The sequence below is a fragment of the Dunckerocampus dactyliophorus genome, chromosome 3 (genome assembly GCF_027744805.1).
Source record: "Dunckerocampus dactyliophorus isolate RoL2022-P2 chromosome 3, RoL_Ddac_1.1, whole genome shotgun sequence".
Taxonomy (NCBI): Eukaryota; Metazoa; Chordata; class Actinopteri; order Syngnathiformes; family Syngnathidae; genus Dunckerocampus; species Dunckerocampus dactyliophorus.
In genome coordinates this window covers 1,554,560-1,575,558 of record NC_072821.1, presented here as the reverse complement: position 1 = coordinate 1,575,558, position 20,999 = coordinate 1,554,560, and the positions used below count along the sequence as shown (strand labels likewise).

Genomic DNA, 20,999 nt, shown 5'->3' with positions numbered 1-20,999 from the left:
ACAAGCAACATTGCTGAATTTAACAAGCCATTTCTGCAAATACGCCTCATGGAGTTAACAGGAGATGGTGGACGTCTGCAACGTCAATCTGAGCAACATTTGTGGGCGTGTTCTGTGCAAAGTTTATAAGTTGATACAATTTGAGGCACCTTGTGCGTGCAGCCCACACACAGCGTACTTGAGCCGACGCTTTGCTAAAACGTGTTCGGGGTGGCAGGATGGGACGTGGTGGGTTGTCAAAACACCGCGAATGGAATGGATGAATGACAATATTCATAATAGATAGATATGAAGTATCTAGCTATCTATGTAGTAATAGCCGTTGAGGCAGCGATGGTGTTCAAGATCCCGCTGTAAATGACGATGATGATGGCTGGCTTTCCTTGAGAGATGAGGGAGAGCATCACAAGTGGATCAGACATTTTGATGAGCCAGTATCATGGAGACATGGATCTGAGAAATTGTGAGCCTGGTGGACGTCATCATATACACATTAGACGAGTAGATTTACTCCCATCACAAACTTTGGGTCACACTGATGATTAGTCTCAGTTACAGTATGCTTTTATCTCGTACCATTTTCAAGCGACAACCTTTTAAAATAGTAACGTCAAAACGGGAAAAAAGTAAAGGGTTACGTACCGCTTCCACACAGGAAGAGAGGAGAGCTGTTTTTCCACTCCATTATGTCGGACATGCCATGGCTGACTTTAACCAGTGTTAAGGTAATGTCATGTAAGGTAATGTCTCAATGTTTTGTGTCATTACTGCTCCCTAGTGACCAGAACACTACACAGCACTTGTATTTCTATATGTTTGGACTAATAATAGACCCTAGTCTACCATGAAACAGTGATCATTCATTCATCCATTCATTTCTGGCAATGTAGCGAGGGAGCGATAATCGAACCGCGGCATTGCGAGGGATGGCTGTTCTGCTGATGGCACCTGTGGGTTGCTATGATATGCTATGATGCACAAATCATTCCTCAGCTCCTTTGCTTAGCATTGACACATAACTCAATGTAATTAATTGCTCCTTACTTGGTATTTTTTCTGTATGTGAGTTCTATTTGCATGCAGGCTTCATTAGACGATCGCATGACTGCATCTAAAAACAATAATGAAGTCAGGAAACGCATTTGAGGACACGATTTGAACCTCTGATTGTAAAACTGAAATGAAAACACTGCAATAGCACTACTGTGAACGTGTGGCTGCACTAATGAGCTGTAGAGTTATGCTGCGTGAGGTCACGGCGACTTTGACCGTCAACTTCTTATCGCTTCAGCCTTGAGCGGCGGAGGACGTAATGAAATTCCTTCCAGACATTCCTCAGATATTGTGTACGCGAAAAGAGAGGTCAGCCGTCGGCAGGCGCACATAAACATGTTGACGTGGCAACGCCTCCCGCTCATCACCGGGATTGAGGTTGACGACTTTCCTCTCCGCGTGCCTTACCTCCTATCTTGACGGTGAAGTCCTCGGCCACCATGCAGTTGCGGGCCGCCAGATCTCTGTGCACAAACTTGTTGGCGTTGAGGTACGCCATGCCGTCTGCAATCTGGCCCGCCATCTGGAGCATTTTCTTCAGGGGCGGGAGGGACAAACTCGACCACTGTTGCTGCAGAAACACAACATAGGCGGGGGGTAAAAAGCCCCCGAGTCCATCAATCACTACAGCATAGTCACTGACCACAACATTAGGCACACCTGCACAAGCCAATGACATGCAACTCAAGAGCAAAGATGAAGAAAGGCTGGTTTTATTTTGGTCTAATTACCTCTTTAGGCCGGAGGGAGCGCAAGTAGCTCTTGAGGTCCCCTTGTGTCATCAGCTCCATGATGACAAGAGTGGGCTGGCCCTGAGACACCACCCCCAAAAGACGAACCTGCACAAACCACAAAAATGCAACATGAATGGCTTGTTCACGATGTCTCACAAAAGCTTGAGTAGAGCAAGCATTTTTATTAGTTACATCTTCTCAAGGGACAATGCTTGGATATACTTTAGAGCAGTGGTGCCCAAACTTTTCACAGTTGCGTACCCCTTCAGAAATCTGACTGGAAGTCATGTACCCTCTACTCCTGCACACTTAATTCCATAAACCACACAATGAAACATCTTTCATATGACATTAGATTAAAAAATCATGTGTCTTGTTTTTCCAACCACACACATACTGTAGGCTACTAATTTAAAACGGAGAAGGTTTTCGAGGGGTAGCTTTGTCTTGAATGTATTTCTAACAACCAGCTGTGGTCAACTCTGATCTTTATGCTCTTTTGCTGTGCTTTAGTCTGCAATAACATGGAAATAATAATCAGTACAATTAGACCTATCACGATAATCGATTAATCAAAGGATTTAAAAAAAAAAAAAAACAGGTCGATAATTTTGACGGCCTCTATAAACTGACATGTCAATGTCCTCGTCTCGCTGTACCACACAGCCTGGATGACAAGAGGGTTCACTCTGCATGTGTCTGTGACGCACTGGTTCTATGGTGGAATGCCCGGAGTGAGTGAACCCTCCTGTCAGCCTTTGTCCCGGTATGTGGAGGCGGGGCTACTAGTGAGTGGACACACAGACAGGGTGCTAGTAGTTAGCAAGTTGACAAGCAAACGCTAATATGAATGAAGGCACAAAAGCGATAGTTTCTAAGCCGAATGCCACAGCTCCAGTGTGGATGTGCAGCAGAGCCTTTGTCCCGATAGTCAACACTTACTGAGGTGTTTGATCGGCGGGGTAAATATTAAACGAAGCGGTGCAAAATGGCGCGTGCTCACAGACAGCAACATGGCAAAAGAAATGCAACCATTCAATACGGTTGAAGAGCCAACATTTGGGCAAACGTTAGAAATGTTTGACTTGATAGTACAAATTGCCTGGGAGAACATACATGTACACGTTACAAACGGCAATTCCTGAACTATATAACCGAGTGAGAGAAGAAGACATCAGCAACATTGCATTTTACTCCACCACAACAGATATGTGGTTTAACAATACACTACATAATTGTGTGTGTGTGTGTGTGTGTGTAGTTTGTGTGTAGGGTCTATACTGGCAACTTCTGTGTCAAGCTAATGTGGCTCACACAGGTACACTATACTTTGAGTACCATCTAGTGGTTCAAATGTGAATTACACCTCACATGACAATAATTAATGGAAAAAATGGTCTCAAAAAATGTTGATAATATCGATGATCAATGATAATTTGTAGTGACAGTCCTAAGTACAATGCAACTAATATTACACGTAAACATGTAAATAATTATGGAAACAAAGGCACATAAAGTACAGAAATCAATAAGGAAATTAATTCAATACGAGGCTTATTACTGAGCCAAATAAAACATATGAGCCCACATAGCATGAGATTATGCACCAAACAAAAATGCACAGCAGCACAGCGCTAACATTATTAAACCTCACACACAGCATTAACATTTGTGAACAAGGACGAGGTGAAAGGAAGAATAGAAAATACACGTCTGCCTGTGCAGCGTTGAACAAAGTCATACACATACGTCTCAATCTGCGTCACGCACGGTGTGTTCAAGAACCGCCGAGCAAAGTGGCCCCACCACCCAAAGAAGACACATTATTCGTGCAGGCCTAAATTTACTAACACGCGCAAAATCATCATCAACATCATCATCAAACTCACTTATTTGTTCATCTAACGCCCCCAGAACAATGAACAACTTCTTCATGTCACCTTTCTTCTGCCCTGTAGACCTGCTGTGGTTGTTCACATGAGGAATTCGGGCGCATGACGGAAATCTCAGTATCCGGCGCTAATGTAGTCAAGCCGTTTTTAATTTTTATTCACGTACCCCCTATGGCAATCTGCATAGGCGTACCCCACTCTGGGAACCTATGTATTAGAGTAGTCAATGTACAGCATGCATAGCACTATAGATGTACGATACACTGAAAATGAGCCAACACACTCATTATGGTCAAAATAGCTGGCAACACAAGTGAGTGGCAGGATTATTGTGTCTTGCATACAGTCAAGCTTTGCGACTGTGGCTGCACGAGTGCTTCCGGCATTGGGGGAGCTGCGGTTCATCGAGGAGAAAGATGAATTCCAACATGTACTGTGACATTCTAAAGCAGACCACGAGCCCCTCCCTTGGGAAACTGGGCCGCATGGCAGTTTTCCAAACATGACAAGTGCCTTGCTGAGGAAGCTAAAGTTGATGGAGCAGCCAAGGCAGCTTGGGACACTTTCACTGTCAGGTGTTGCCGTCTATTTAGATAATAAAGGCCGTACGTTGACTCACTTTCAGTGGCTCGTGAATCCAAACTGCTATACAAGCTATACACAGACTACTCTAAAGTACATCCAAGTTTCATTTCTACAGTATTGTGTGTGTGTCAGCGTACCACATGGTGACAGTTGAACTCCTTCATGACGGAGGCCTCGTTGAGGAACTCGATGCGCTCCCTCATGCTGGCGGACTCGTTGACCGTCTTGATGGCCACGCGGGTCTCCGGTTCGTCTTTGACCACGCCCTTGGCCAGGCCCTCATACACCATGCCGAACGAGCCTTGGCCGAGCTCGCGGCTCAGAGAGATCTTCTCCCGCGCCACCTCCCACTCGTCTGGCACGTACACTGCGCAAGAAGATAAGAACGTTGAAGCAAACGTCGCCACGATGAATTATTTGGCCATTTTGGGGTGCTTGCGTTAGTTCACTGCAGATGTTTTCCCAACAACAAACCCTGGGTGACCACTGAGATTAAGGCCCTGCTGAATAAGAAGAAGAGGGTCTTCAACTCGGGGGACAAGGAGGAGCAGTGCAGAGTCCAGAGCAAACTCCGGCATAAGATCAGGAAGGGGAAGGACTGCTACAGAAGGAAACTGGAGAAGCGGCTGGAGGAGAATAATGCCAGGGAAGTCTGGAGAGGCCTGCAGACCATCACAAGCCATGGTAAAGGAGTGGGGAGAGACCAAGCCAGTGGGGACAAGATCTGGGCAGATGAACTCAATCTGTTTTTCAACAGATTTGAGTCTGCCCCCCCTCCCTTCCCTACCCACTCACCACTCTTCACCCCCACATCCCCATCCCAGCCATCCTCTACCCCCCTCTCCATAACTGATGATCAGGTGAGAAGTCAGCTGAAGAAGATCAAGGCAAGGAAGGCCCCGGGACCGGACGGCATCAGCTCTAGAATCCTCAAGGACTGTGCTGACCAGCTCTGTGGCGTTCTCAGGCACTTGTTCAATCTCAGCCTGAGCCTGGAGAAAGTCCCGGCCCTGTGGAAGACCTCCTGTGTGGTCCCGATACCAAAGCCACCGCGTCCCAAGGAGCCCAACCACTTCAGGCCTGTTGGCTTGACCTCTCACCTGATGAAGACCATGGAGAGGATTATCCTGCAGCACCTGCGACCCCTGGTGGGCACTCAGCTGGACCCCCTGCAGTTTGCTTACCGGCCTCGGATCGGAGTGGACGACGCAGTGATCTACCTGCTGCACAGATCACTGCTACACCTGGAGGACAGCGGGAGCGCTGTGAGGGTCATGTTTTTTGACTTCTCCAGTGCCTTTAACACCATCCAGCCGTCACTACTCAGAGTGAAGATGGAGAGTGTGGGAGTAGACCAACACCTGACTGCATGGGTTATAGACTACCTCACCAACAGACCACAGTATGTGAGGCTCCGTCACTGTGTGTCTGACATGGTACTCTGCAGCACAGGTGCCCCTCAGGGTACGGTGCTCTCCCCTTTCCTCTTCACCCTCTACACCTTGGACTTCACACACAACTCCACACAGTGTCACATCCAGAAGTTCTCCGATGACACAGCCATTGTGGGTTGTGTTTCAGAGGGCAACGATCTGGAATACAGGACGGTCATCAGGGACTTTGTCAGCTGGAGTGAGCTTAACCAGCTGCAACTCAACACCAGCAAGACAAAGGAGATGATCATTAACTTCCAGAGGAAAACATCTCACTTCACACCGGTGAACATCCAGGCAGCGGACATAGAGTTGGTAGATAGCTACAAATTCCTGGGTGTTCACCTTAACAACAAACTGGACTGGTCCGTCAACACCCATGCCCTCTACAAGAAGGGCCAGAGTCGCCTCCACCTGCTGAGGAGACTGAGGTCCTTTGGTGTGTGCAGGACTCTTTTACGGACCTTTTATGACTCTGTGGTGGCCTCAGCCATCTTCTATGCTGTCTGCTGCTGGAGAGGGGGCAGCACGGACAGGGACAGGAGCAGGATCAATAGACTGATCAGGAGAGCGACCTCTGTCCTGGACGGTCCTCTGGACTCCGTGGAGGAAGTGGGGGAGAGAAGGATGTTGGCTAAGCTGACATCCATCATGGACAACACCTCTCACCCCCTACATGACACTGTGGGTTCCCTTAGCAGCTCCTTCAGCAGCAGACTGTTACACCCACGGTGTAAGAAGGAGAGGTTCCGCAGGTCCTTCATACCGACCGCTGTCAGGCTCTACAACACCTGCACCACCTGAGCCATGTTGTAGTCACTATGTATTCTTTACACTGTATTCTTAACTTGCGTATCTTGCTTGCTGCTGTAACAAGTGAATTTCCCCGCTGTGGGATAAATAAAGTACAAATACAGACAACAGTAAGACAGGTAAATATGCTATACCCACAACAAAGACTGGCAAGTGAAGGGATTGAGGTTCCCCAGGCTGGAGAAGTTAGCATGTCAATTATGTCTGCATCCATACGACAGCAGCAACTTGAGAAAGGGTGCTCATATTTCTCAATTACAATCAGAAAGGTGGAGTTACTCGCTGTGTGCAGATGAATGTAACCAAGTTTAGCTCTGAGCCTCAGGTCTTGACGATTGTTCCGGCCTCAACAAAGAAAATAATATTAACAATAAAAAATGAAGAGAGGCGTCCACAAGGCAGTACACTTGCAACGGACGCAAAAGTACGTTGGTAGACCTCAACTCCCTGACACCTTAAGAGCCACGCTGGACAATGGCTTGACAGTTCAGGCTTTTAGCTCGACGGCTAACGCACTCGACTCGCTATCTGCTGACCCCAGTTGGACTGCAGGCTGCCTGGACCAGGCAGGGTCAGACAAGAACAAAAAGTACGACCAATATACTCACTCTCAGCTGCACTGAAGTATTCGGGGTTGACAGACGCATACAGGACACCATTTCCAAGCCGATCGCTGTTCCTAGCAAAAAATAAAATAAAATAAATGTGTCAATAGCACCCATGAACTTAAAAAGATTCAGTTCATGCATGCAGTAATAGCAGTTAAAAATTCAACACCGCAGTCATAGAAACGCACCTTTTCCTGTTCAATGCAAAGAGAGCTCCGACCAGCACGCAGATAAGCAGGATGATGGCGATGGGGGCGAATATGACAGCGTAGAGGACATTTTCATATCCTGTTGTGTGCAAACATTATCATTAGTTGCATTGTGGCTCATAAATGGTGAACAAACAGCAAAAACAATGTTCATGTGTTTGTGTGTTTGTGTGTGTGTGTGTGTGTGTGTGTGTGTGTGTGTGTGTCTTACGCTCAGCCACGTAGAGGCTCACTGGCTGCGTCCAGGATCCGTTACCAGCCAGCGACGTAGCTCGCACCCTGACCGAGTAGTTTCCTGGACTCAGGTTGGACAGACGGACGCCCCGCTGGGCCTGGTACATTTGACCCGAAACGCACTCGTGCTTCTCAGTCTGGCAGACACAGACACACACACTGCATCTATTAATACACTTATTCTAGGGTTTTTTGTACCTAACCATAGGACGACATTTATTGTATAGACCAAATAGAAGACCACTCCTATTTTCCCCAAATAGCACCAGTAGAGTTGTCCAGACTTGAATGTTATAAGTGAATTTCCGCTCAAAGTAGGATTCATTATTAATAAATGGAACATTTTCACAGTTATGGAATAGAAAACCTACGTTTTTAACATTATTAGCGCCCTCTAGGCATGAAATAACACGTCTATAGTCACTTTTACATTTGTATTACCAGATATCGTAGCTATAATCAGAGAAAATAAGACATATTAGACATAAATTAGATAACATAGAGTCACACCTTAGCAGTTCCCTGCTGTTTTTCCCTGGACAGCAAACTTCCTGCAATGGCTATTGCCTCATCAATGTACTGTAATGGCTTTACACTCATACTACCCAATATAGTAGACATAATAAGAGTAAATAAGCCTTTTAAGGCGAAAATAAAACTCCTGCTCGTGTGTGTCACGGTAAATGTATATCCCCTAGGGGACCTTGGTGGCAGGCCGACAAACGTGTGCAGGAAGTGACGTCGGAGGTTCAGAGTTGAGTTTTAGTTTGCTGTGGCCTACGGCCCCAACAGTAGCCTCTGTTATTATAATGATTGTTAAGTTGTGAGATCATTTAAAACTGCAAAAAATGCCTGTCCTGGCGATCACGTCTGGTGCTTGTCTCACCAAATAAACACTGAAACCAAGTGGCCAATGTAGAATACTACATTTACAATTATAATGCTTCTTCTGCCTTGAATTTGTATTTGTATTACAACCTCTGGCAAAAATTATGGAATCACCAGTCTCGGAGGATGTTCATTCAGTTGTTTAATTTTGTAGAAAAAAAGCAGATCACAGACATGACACAAAACTAAAGTCATTTCAAATGGCAACTTTCTGGCTTTAAGAAACACTAAAAGAAATCAAGAAAAAAAGATGTGGTAGTCAGTAACAGTTACTTTTTTAGACCAATCAGAGGGAAAAAATTATGGAATCACTCAATTCTGAGGAAAAAATTATGGAATCATGAAAAAAAACAACAACAAAAGAATACTTCAAACACACCACTAGTACTTTGTTGCACCACCTCTGGCTTTTATAACAGCTCGCAGTCTCAGAGGCATGGACTTAATGAGTGACAAACAGTACTCTTCATCAATCTGGCTCCAACTTTCTCTGATTGCTTTTGCCAGATCAGCTTTGCAGGTTGGACCATTTTCTTCAACTTCCACCACAGATTTTCAATTGGATTGAGATCCGGACTATTTGCAGGCCATGACATTGACCTTGTGTGTCTTTCTTCAAGGAATGTTTTCACAGTTTTTGCTCTATGGCAAGATGCATTATCATCCTGAAAAATGATTTCATCATCCCCAAACGCCCTTTCAATTGATGGGAAGAAAAGTGTCCAAAATGTCAACGTAAACTTATGCATTTATTGAAGATGTAATGACAGCCATCTCCCCAGTGCCTTTACCTGACATGCAGCCCCATATCATCAATGACTGTGGAAATGTGCGTGTTTTCTTCAGGCAGTCGTCTTCATAAATCTCATTGGAACAGCACCAAACAAAAGTTCCAGCATCATGACCCTGCCCAATGCAGATTCGCGATTCATCACTGAATATGACTTTCATCCAGTCATCCACAGTCCACGATTGCTTTTCCTTAGCCCATTGTAACCTTGTTTTTTTCTGTGTAGGTGTTAATGATGGCTTTCGTTTAGCGTTCCTGTATGTAAATCCCATTTCCTTTCGGCGGTTTCTTACAGTTCGGTCACAGACGTTGACTCCAGTTTCCTCCCATTTGTTCCTCATTTGTTTTGCTGTGCATTTTCTGTTTTCAAGACATATTGCTTTAAGTTTTCTGTCTTGACGCTTTGATGTCTTCCTTGATCTACCAGTATGCTTGCCTTTAACAACCTTCCCATGTTGTTTGTACTTGGTCCAGATTTTAGACACAGCTGACTGTGAACAACCAACATCTTTTGCAACATTGCGTGATGATTTACCTTCTTTAAGAAGTTTGATAATCCTCTCCTTTGTTTCAATTGACATCTCTTGTGTTGGAGCCATGATTCATGTCAGTCTACTTGGTGCAACAGCTCTCCAAGGTGTGATCACTCCTGTTTAACTGCAGACTAACCAGCAGATCTAATCTGATGCAGGTATTAGTTTTGGGAATGGAAATTTACAGGGTGATTCCATAATTTTTTCCTCAGAATTGAGTGATTCCGTAATTTTTTCCCTCTGATTGGTCTAAAAAAAGTAACTGTTACTGACTACCACATCTTTTTTTCTTGATTTCTTTTAGTGTTTCTTAAAGCCAGAAAGTTGCCATTTGAAATGACTTTAGTTTTGTGTCATGTCTGTGATCTGCTTTTTTTCTACAAATTTAAACAACTGAATGAACATCCTCCAAGACTGGTGATTCCATCATTTTTGCCAGGGGTTGTATATGTTACTGAGAAGCAGGACACAGATGTGTACCGCTTTCCTATGTCACAGTTAGTAATACCCGGAGCTATGGTCGTTGGTCGTTGGTCGCATGGTCGTTGGTCATATGGTTGTCGTCAATGGGAGTTTTTTGTGGCTTAAAAAATACTGCAGCAGAAGTCTGTTCTTTACGAGCTTACAAACGAGGTCTTGTGTGAGTCTTTCATCAACAATGCAAAATATAAGCCCGTGTTCTAGGTTTTCAGTGTACTCCGTTTTTGGAGTGGCACATCATAAAGAACTGTCCGTACCTCTGCACCCAGTTTGAACTTGATCTCGTACATGAGGGTGAGGCCGTTGGGGTGAGACGGTTCCGGCCAGCGCAGGAACACAAAGTCCTCGTGGCCCTCCCAGGTGACCGGGCCCGGAATGTCATCTGCCTTTTCTGAAGAATCATGAAGCGAGCGAGGAACCATCAGGACCACTGTAGCTGTATCGAGCTGAAGAGACGAATGTGACCGAGTTCCACTAACCTGCGGGCTTGGTTCTGGAAAAGACAAACTCAGCGGCGCTACAGCGCTGCACCTGGCTATTGCAGGCGTGAACGTCGATGCGGTAAACAGTGAACGGCTGCAGGCCGAAGATCTGAAGCTCGCGCTCTGTCACCGCCTGCTCCATGAACTCAAACTCGCGCTCCGCTTGCTCCGCGTCGGCGCCGCTGCCGCTGCCGTTGACTGCGGCCTGCAGGGGAGGAGTCGTGCTACTGTTGGTGTGCAGTCGGTGGCGGCGTGAGTGGGTGGCGTTGGCGATGCTGAACAGATCTCGCCGGCGACGATCCGGTGGCCTTGAAGAGAGGGACGAGTGGAAAACACTCAGAAAGATGTTTTGGAAAAAAAGTTGCATGCGGTTATTAAAAATATAGAGAAAAAAAAGAAAAGAAAGAGTGTTACATGTGACCGTCACAGGTCTGTTGCTGGTTATTTTCAGGCAGATGCCGAGTGGGAAACAAGAGAGGACATCTCTCTGCTTTGTTGTTCGCTTTCTTGGATCCATGTTGATCTCAAGGCTGCTGGAAAGCTCACTCAAGACTTTCAGTGTGTGTGTGCGTGTGTGTGAGTCATCTGCTTGTTTTCATTGCTTTCTGGACTCGCTTCCAGCCTTGGGGGGGCACAACTAGTAAGCATATTGTAAGGAGAATTACTGAGCATATCCAGTGATTTTGTGGAAAGTGAACTTTGACCAACAATTGTGAAACATGTTTGCCTTTAGAGCCATTTTTCCACTAAACTACGTTGCTGTTGCCAAACGCTCTAAAGAGGACCGAGGTAGCACTTTTTGCCACAATATGCTTGTGGCAAGGAGGCGTTAGAGACTATGCTGATCGTGATTTGATTGTTGGTTGAGGCAAAATGGAGCGCACTACCTGGCTGCAACCAGCAGAGGCACTGTTCCGTTTGAACGAGCTTGCAGTCTGAAGAATGAGAAATGGAGCTCAAACTGTCTACAGTAAGGAGACTAATTTTACCCTTGAGGACCCTACAGTATGTCTCCATGAACTAAGTTAGTCAGATTGCTGAAATAATTTAGTTTCTCCCATTTTCACACCTGAGCGTCCCCGTTTATATGCGATTACAGCCGTATACTGTGTGCTTTGGCTTTTCCGGTTGACCGGTTACGTCGCATATAAATAAAGCATCTTGGCCAGATTCACCAATTACTAGCGACTTTGGACTTGTTTTTTTGTAAAGTCACTTGCAAATTCCCAATTGTTTTGGGCTTGTTTTCAGCAAGCTAGTCACTTGTTTCTCCCTCGCGAGATCTGCCAACTGTGTCTTGGCGGCAAATGTGCATGAGAAGGAATTCCACGAGCGACATTGTGAGGCGCCTCCGTTGAAGGGAAGACGCAAAGCAGTCACCAGCCAGACACAAGCGTTGCTCTCGCTTCGATTTATGACGAGCATCTTGATCTGGATGGTAAGCAATTTGCACCGAAACAGTAGAGGTCGTTGCAGTGTGATGGCTACTTTTTTTTACGACCGATCAGCTTCCCCCGTTCATATGTACTGTACTTTATGTCTTTAAGAGCCACTAACGGTAGACACACTTGTCTGTTTTTCTCCCGGCAGCAATTTATCGTAGCTAAAGTAACATCCACCAAACATGGACACATATTAGCGTGAACAGCAACATAGCTTGAACCGCTACTAGCAATGTACATTCGGCGAACATTTACCAATTTCTGCACAGTCATGACGCACTTGGTCGAATTTAATTCCGGAGACCGGCATGTGTGCAGAACGCAGGCTCCGCTCCAGTAGCACATACCATTTCCATTCGCATAATCTAGGTATGTTAATCTGACTTTTAAAAAGCCAAACACAATCTAATTAAGGTGTTTACATGCGTGATTAAAAGCTAGTTTAAGCCAATTTATGCAATAATCTGTGGTTTGTTTGTTTTTTACTGTATGTACGTACTGACTGAGGGCAGCAAGAAAACAGAGCGCTGCAGAAAAGTGGAAACCGTGGAGTCTTAGGAGCGCTTGGGACCTCGGCTAACCAAATACGAGAAAACCAGAAATCTCATAGTGCCAGACAGCACCCACTGTTGGCCAAAAGCAAGCAGAGCAGAATCGAGTCGGTACCGTGCGGTGTTGGGACAATACGAGTGAGATTCAGTCTCATCTTGTTTCTGATCTAAAGGAAGAACAACAAAAAATTAGCTACACGAGAGGTGTCCAAACTGCGGCCTTGGGGGCCATTTGCGACCGGTGGCTATTTTTGGCCCTGCGGCACATTCTAACAACATAAAAAATATTTTAAAAACCCCAGCAACAAAAATAATGGAAAAGTCCGCCGTGTGTGTTCAAATGTCCAATAAAGCTCACCTCGGCGTGAAGATGGAGTTGTGCAGGAAGTTCTCAAAGACTTTTCGGTAAGAGGCGTCCGCAGCCTCGGCCTCCAGGTCTTGCACTGACATGGGGCAGGGGCAGCAGGGGCCTTTATCGGCGCCGTCCGTGTCCGACTTTGTGGGTTTCGTGTCTTCTTCCTGGTCTCCCACGCCAATAGCCGCTATCCTCACGGGGATCTTCAGCTCTTTGGAGGGCAAGGTGAATGTGTTCAAGAGAGTGTTGTGCAGTGTCACGCGCTAGCGAGTGAATACCTTTAGAGCAGTAGTTGTGCTGGTACAGCTCTCGGTCTTCCGACTGCTGCTGCCACCGGACCAGGTAGTAGGTCTGGTTGCCGTTGTGGGAGACGGGGGGCATCCAGCGCACCACAAGCTGGGTGGAGGAGTTGGAGTAGGCTCGCACATCCTGAGGCATGGAGGGCGCTGGGAGACAGACAGTAGACCACATTGGTTCCCAGTCCAGCAGCTCTTCGCCTACAAACCTATTAACGCTCGTCTATTACAACTAAAGATGTCCAAACATCTCACTTTACACCGGTGAACATCCAGGGAGCGGACATAGAGTTGGTAGACAGCTACAAATTCCTGGGTGTTCACCTTAACAACAAGCTGGACTGGTCCGTCAACACCCACGCCCTCTACAAGAAGGGCCAGAGTCGCCTTCACCTGCTGAGGAGACTGAGGTCCTTTGGTGTGTGCAGGACTCTTTTACGGACCTTTTATGACTCTGTGGTGGCCTCAGCCATCTTCTATGCTGTGGGCTGCTGGAGAGGGGGCAGCACGGACAGGGACAGGAGCAGGATAAATAGACTGATCAGGCGAGCTAGCTCTGTCCTGGACGGTCCTCTGGACTCCGTGGAGGAAGTGGGGGAGAGAAGGATGTTGGCTAAGCTGACATCCATCATGAACAACACCTCTCACCCGCTACATGACACTGTTGTTTCCCTGAGCAGCTCCTTCAGCACCAGACTGTTACACCCACGGTGTAAGAAGGAGAGGTTCCGCAGGTCCTTCATACCGACCGCTGTCAGGCTCTACAACACCTGCACCACCTGAACCATGTTGTAGACACTATGCTTTCTTTACACTGTTCTCTTTACTTGTCTTGCTGCTGTAACAAGTAAATTTCCCCGCTGTGGGATAAATAAAATAAAGTACATACAAAAGAGCGCAGACCTCCACCAAGGCCTAATAGTCCTATTATGGATCAGCCAAGTTGAATACGGCAACATTTAATGGACCCAACACTCCACATAGTCAGAGACCAGGGGTGTCCAAACTTTTTCCAGTGAGCGCCGCATAGTGAAAAATGAAAGGATGCAAGGGTCACTTTGATATTTAGTAAAGCATGTCGACATGCTAAGAAGTTCTAGATACTGTATGTATTTCAGCTTTGTGATATTGGTGAAATGCTACGAAAATGACATTATTTTTGCCCATAATATGAAGAGTTTATTCTCGTAAAATTGCAACCTTTTTTCTCATTTGACTAATCTTAATCTTAATATTTGGACTTGTTCTGGTGAAATTACTGCTGTTCTTTCCATTTTTGCTGTTTTTTTTTAAATTTTCCAACTATTTAAACTTTCTTCTTGTAAATGTTCTTCTTGTAATTAGTTTTAGTGTTTTGTCATAATATTTTTTGTCTTTTTTTCTTTAATATTTCAACTGCATGCCACTAAAATGACATAATTTTTCCCACTTTGTTCTCGTAAAAATAGTGACTTTTTGAATGAAATAGATACATTTTGGGGGGGAAAAAATGTATGCGCCAAATCAACATAGCATATTCACCCAAATATAAGGCAGGAAAAAAAGGCTGAAAAAGACATGTTGTCTTATTTTCAGGGCCTAGAGAGTTATACATGCCAACCAGTAGGTGGAGCCAAAGAACTCAAGCGAGTCTGAGCTTTTCTTCCCATCTCTCACATGAACACACTAGCGACATCTGTGACACAGCCTCGCTCGAAAAACATTGTCTCAAAGGTTGTTAGCAGACAACGGAGGAGTTATGGTGCTGTAATTAATCAAAAACTGTGACAAAGGATATCGCTTTTTATTGCAATCTAGCAGTTTTTGATTAGACTGAAAAAAGATTCCATTAAGGAAATGGAAATGGAAATGGAAACCCACCTTGACTATTTAGTTCAAAAAGTGAATTTCATGTTTACCTGAAGGGCTGGTGCGGATGTACACCACCTTGCTCTTGGCGCTGGGCATCTGCTTGTCATCCACCATGAGCGTGATGGCCTTGACGAACACGGCGTACTGCGTCCAGGGTTTCAGGCCTGACAGCAGCACGCCGGGGTCCGAATCCCTGTCCTGGTGCAGCTCCACGTCCACCAAGTTCCAGCTGTTGGAGCCGCAGCCGTCCTGGCCCTCAAACTCGGTGATGTTCTGGTACGGCCTGGTGAGAGACACAGGGGTATCGTCAATCATCGGCGCTGTGCGCATGCCTGGTGAGGTCTCAGAAGAAGAAAGCGAGTGGGAACCTACGCCTCTTTGTAGTACACGATAAAACTGATGAGGTCTCTGTAGTCGCGAGGGCGGTACCGCTGCCAGGTCAGCTTGATTCTGGTGCTGCTGGTGAGGTTGGACTTGAACTGCAGGATGGTGTTTTCGCCTGATGGGAGAAGGATGGTTACGTCAAAGGTGTGCAGTGTTACAGTGTATCTGAAAAAAGTGGACACAGTAAATGACATGAAAGTTACAGTCACTAAATATCCAAACTATCAAATTTATGGATGTGGTGACTTCATGCCATCTCTTGCTGTGGTCATGGCGAGCACACTAGCTAACCGTGTGAGCTGCTTGTTAACCGCCAATACTGTAAACAAAACAGAAGAAGCTAACGCGTGTGACTCTCAATGTCGTATGGTTGCAAGTTTTCTCCCCGACAATACCCACAGTGTCAATGAAATGTTTCTCACCTACAAGGCAGTGGAAGCCAGCTATCACACAAAAAGCTTCTGGACATGCTGAAGGAAGGCAGAAGTCACGCGACTGTAGGGCGCCATCATGTACACTGTAAATGAATCTTAGCTTCATGGAGGAGGATGAGGAGTAAAATACGACAGCTGGAGCAATATGTTTTAACAAGGGTACAAAAACGCTACAGCCGAACGGCGCCAGGACAAAGAGGCACGGTCAGATGGGTGAAATACGTGTGAGCCACTTAATCATTTCTTGTGTCCAACCTCATTGGTTGAATTTTTTAAATTCAAACAAAATTTGAACTTTGAGTGTTTAAACGGGAGAAATGTAAGAAAATGTTCATGACTGTCTGAGAAAAGTGTATAAAGTGTATGGTGGGGGGTTTTACAGCCTTAAAACATATAGAATCATTGTAAATAAAGTTGGCTACTTCGTGGATTTCACTTATTGTGAGCTATTTTGGGAACCTATCCCCCGCAATAAATGAGGGAACACTTAAATACTGAACGACGCAGGTCATTGTTAAGCATTATGTACGGTAAATATTTTTTGTATTAGGAAAAAGGCAATCAACATCTACAGTCACACGGCAAGTATGATGCCCAATTCAGATTTTTTGTTAAAATCCAATCTAAAATCCATTTTTTGTAAGAAAAAGAGTTTTACATGAGCACTGATACATAGTTAAGATTTTCTCTGGGAGGTGAATCAAGTATCTAAGTATTCGTCCTACGTATCTTTTATTTCATGTTGGGATCCTTCCCTTTAAATCGGTTGAACTTGAGCTTCACTTTTGTCCACTTGCAATCACTATGATTTAAATCTGCATATTAATTTGATACCAAATTGAAAGGGTAAAGCAGCGATGACGGGCCTCATTTTCAGGGGAATCTCCACTCTCTTAGTACACAACATAATCATCAAACTTACTTCCTTGTTCGTAGAACTCACACAGAGCAATGAAGAACTTCATGCCGTCTTTCTGCTGTGTCGGTGCGCTCTGTGCTATGACGCGTTCAGGTGCACTCGTAATTGTGAGTGTTAGGCGAGAATAGTTTTTCTTTTTTATTCACGTACCCCGCTTTGGGACAAGCAGCCACTCACATTCACACTTTTAAGTCGCCAATGAACCTAACATGCATGTTTTTGGAATGTGGGAGAAAACCGGAGTACTCCGAGAGGAGATTGGAACCCAGAACTTCCCAATCTCCTGACCGTGTGGCCAACATGCCAACCATTAGGCCACTGTGCAGCCCATTACATTTTCATTGATTGTGTAGTTAATTTATTTATTTATTATCATCCCCACAAGGAATCTTGAGAGATCTTGTGATCACCTACTTTTAAACGGTATCAATTCCAGCATCAAAGGTAGATTTTGCACAACTCACTTCCAATATACTATTGTGGGACCTCTGAGACTTACAAAATATGTATAGAACTGTATAGAATAACTGTATAAAACCCAGCTACCGTACCTCAAGCACCTGCAATGTACAATCAATGAAGTTACAAATGAGTGAACATTTTGAGAGATTTTAAACCGTACAGCTGGCTCTGTCGCCGTTGTTGCGGTAATCTCTCTCGTCAAAGTGCCCCCGGACGCCCGTCTTCTCCCACATCTTCTGGATCTCGGACACGCACAGCTTGGGGTTGGCTCGGAAGAACAGCTTCCCGGTCTTGATGGTAAGGTTGTGCTGCTTCCAGTCCCAGAGATACTGGAGCTGCTGGTTGTCGAAGGCGTAGAAGGCGTACATGCTGCAAGGGAAAAGAGGCAAACGGGGAGAAGGTGGGGTGGAGTGAGTCACGGTCACGAGGGCCACTTCTATCTGGGGATACCATCCTAATTGAGCTAGAAGTAATAGAGAGCATACAGTATGCAAGGAGCTTTCATTCGCCTCTGGTAGGCGGCACATCTTGGTCACATTAGATCAGTCACAAAGGAATACCAGAAAAAAACACCACTCTATGAATCATGTCAATCCTTTAAATGGGAGTCTTGATTGGTAAGTGCTCAACTGAACAAGAATGCGATCCTTGCACGACCAGACATGGCAGACACGGCCCTGAGAGAAGGGTGAGGATGGGGGAGGAGGAGTGCTAAGGGTGCTGTGGTGTTTTTGTGATATGCTGGGTACCACGCAGACATACAGGAATTACTGCAATGTGGAGCCCTGGGACAGCGAGATTCCTGTGAACCCAAGGAGAAAGACGGAGGGGGGCGAGGCCAGGAGTTTGTTTTCCTCCACCGTTTGATAGTTTGATGATCGACTTATTGACTTTAAGCCGTTATGGTTACTTTATCCCATTAACGTTCCACTTTTTAAACATTTTTTGAGCCGATGAGCGAGGCACTGACCCTCGAGTTTGATACATTCCCAAACAATGTTCCCCATAGGAATAAGGGAAATAAAAATAACCTGCTCCAGGGTCAAAACCGTTGCCATTGGAGAACTTTCATCAACTGTTTAGGGAACGTTTCTAAGTGACATCTGAACATTTTCAACGGCCATAAAAGTGCAAAGAGAAGTTGTAGCGACTATCTTGTCCTACCGTTTTAGTTGCTTCTGGGTGCGGGGGATCCAGGTCATAATGCGCTCCAAATAAAGTCCGGACAGCTGATTAGGTATAGTCCCATTTACTGCACAATGATGAATGAATGAATCGGTTGTTTATAGAGTGGTGGTGTATGTCATCAGGTTGTATGTATGGCAAATGTGGAGGTCTGATGCAACGAGCATGAGTGGAGCTGATTGCCCAGGTGGGTCTCTATGGTATGAGCGGTAAAAACCGTGTGACCTCCCATCACCCCCACCCGTGCCCTGTCACTTCCGCACTGAAATAGTGTGCCTCCATACCGCCACCAGTGGTCAACAAAACTAAAAGACCAGCACCAAAATAAGCCAAATAACTAACTATAGCAGCACAAAGCATAAATGGCTCCTACAATGGAGAACCTTCATCAACTGTACAAGGAATGCTTCGAAGTAACATCTGAAAATACTCTACGGCCATAAATGAAGTTAAATGCTGTTAAAATGAATACATAACATGTTTTTAAATAGCATTTAAACATTTTGAAAAAAAAATGTTTTGAATTAAGTGCACAACTTCGGTGCAAAAAACACGCTTCTACGTTCTGGTCACACTGCGAACTGTACGACTTTCCAGGTTCCACTGTACTCGTGTACATGAAAAACAGAGGGTTAAGGCATCTTACTCGTCCAAAAGTTCCTCCCCGTCGATGTATCGGAGGCTGCGGAGGAAGGCGAGCGAGCTGAGGGTGTGCGAGTGTCTGATCCTCACGTAGCCCGTCACCCTCTGGATCAAACCTGTGAAACTCTCCAGCTCTGCCACCATGTTATCTGAAGGCGACACAACAGAAAAGTCACACTAAGCCTCCATGTGGACTTTCTAGTTATGTACATTTATGGGGCTTTACTTTTGCACAGGTGCAGGAAATTACAGTTCTCAGACTTTCCAAGGCTCTGGTCTAGACGAGACCCGACTGACATCACTGAGGATTGTAAAACTGTTTTGGTCTCTCATGTTTAGCGTATGAGGATATGTTTGAAAGCCAGGCTCACTCATTCACTCTACTATAGAGTCTACCCATGCTGCACACAGCTTGACATCGTGTCACTGTGCTGCCTCCCTTCTCAAAAAGCATGCTGCATGGTTTTTACGACAGGATATGTCATTTAGTAGCGTCTGGCGTGCATTGCGGCGCCGCATACTCACGGCCTCTGCGGATGTTGATATGCAGGTTGCCTTTGATAACCGTGCAGCCTTTCAGAGACTGAGCGGCATGCATGGAGTCGATGACCTTCTCCTCGCACACTTTATCGCACAGACCGTCGCAGGCCGTGCAGGACATGCTGGAGACGAGACACAGGGAGGAGAGACTAAACGTACCGTCCCCACTATCACACATTCGTTTGCTCGACTTCTGATTATTTGAAGCAAAGGAGGCACAGTAAGATTTCACTACTTGGCAGCCACCAGAAGAGGGCATGGCCAATTCCAGCCGGACTAGCTGGTGCAGATGTGACAAAGGAAAACAAACAGCAAGAAAACAGTTTATTTATTTTTTTACGTTTTTTTTTTGTGGGAATGAATTGAAAATATCACAATATTCGACATACAGTGGTGTGAAAGTGTTTGCCCCGTTCCTGATTTCTTTCTTTTTTTTGCATGTTTGTCACACTGAAATGTTTCAGATCATCAAAGAAATGTAAATATTAGTCAATGACTACAGAACTCAACACAAAATGCACTTCTTAAATGTAACGTTTTATTATGAAGGAAGAAAAAACATCCAAAGCTGCATGTCCCTGTGTGGAAAAGTGATTGCCCCCTAAAGCTAATAAGTGGTTGGCCCCCCTTAGCAGCAACAACTGCAATCAAGCGTTTGTGATAACCTGCAATGAGTCTCTTCCAGCGCTGGGGAGGAATTTAGCAGAATTGTTGTCATTCAGCCACATTGGAGGCTTTTCCTTTTTAAGGTCATGCCACAGCATCTCAATAGGATTCAGGTCAGGACTTGGACTAGACCGCTCCAAAGTCTTCATCCATTCAGAGGTGGACTTGCTGGTGTGTTTTGGATCATTGTCCTGCTGCACAACCCAAGTTGCTTTCAGCTTGAGGTCACCAACAGATGGCTGGACATTCTCCTTCAGCACAATTCATGCTTCCATTTATCACAGCAAGTCTTCCAGGTCCTGAAGACCATCACACTACCACCACCATATTTTACTGTTGCTATGATGTTCTTTTTACTTTCACGCCTGATGTAATGGGACACACAGCTTCCAAAAAGTTCAACTTTTGTCTCGTCAGACCACAGAGTATTTTACCAAATGTGTTGAGGATCATCAAGATGTTTTCTGGCTAAATTGATACGAGCCTTAATGTTGTTTTTGTTCAGCAGTGGTTTTGGTCTTGGAACTCCGCCATGCAG

At 45.4% G+C, this 20,999-nt stretch overlaps 1 protein-coding gene across 1 annotated transcript in view; it reads right to left on the bottom strand.

Moving 5' to 3' along the window:
- The window catches only part of LOC129178089 (insulin-like growth factor 1 receptor), a 78,738-nt gene that overhangs the window by 6,961 nt on the left and 50,778 nt on the right, over positions 1-20,999 (bottom strand). The window contains exons 4-18 of the mRNA XM_054769861.1: positions 19,781-19,917; positions 19,260-19,404; positions 17,589-17,797; positions 15,602-15,728; positions 15,277-15,512; positions 13,361-13,528; positions 13,086-13,293; positions 10,732-11,042; positions 10,510-10,643; positions 7,539-7,698; positions 7,307-7,406; positions 7,119-7,189; positions 4,402-4,631; positions 1,785-1,892; positions 1,462-1,624 (exon numbers count right to left, since the gene is read on the bottom strand). Of these exons, the coding sequence (XP_054625836.1) occupies positions 1,462-1,624; positions 1,785-1,892; positions 4,402-4,631; positions 7,119-7,189; positions 7,307-7,406; positions 7,539-7,698; positions 10,510-10,643; positions 10,732-11,042; positions 13,086-13,293; positions 13,361-13,528; positions 15,277-15,512; positions 15,602-15,728; positions 17,589-17,797; positions 19,260-19,404; positions 19,781-19,917 (2,507 nt within the window). The remainder of the gene's footprint in view (positions 1-1,461; positions 1,625-1,784; positions 1,893-4,401; positions 4,632-7,118; positions 7,190-7,306; positions 7,407-7,538; positions 7,699-10,509; positions 10,644-10,731; positions 11,043-13,085; positions 13,294-13,360; positions 13,529-15,276; positions 15,513-15,601; positions 15,729-17,588; positions 17,798-19,259; positions 19,405-19,780; positions 19,918-20,999) is intronic.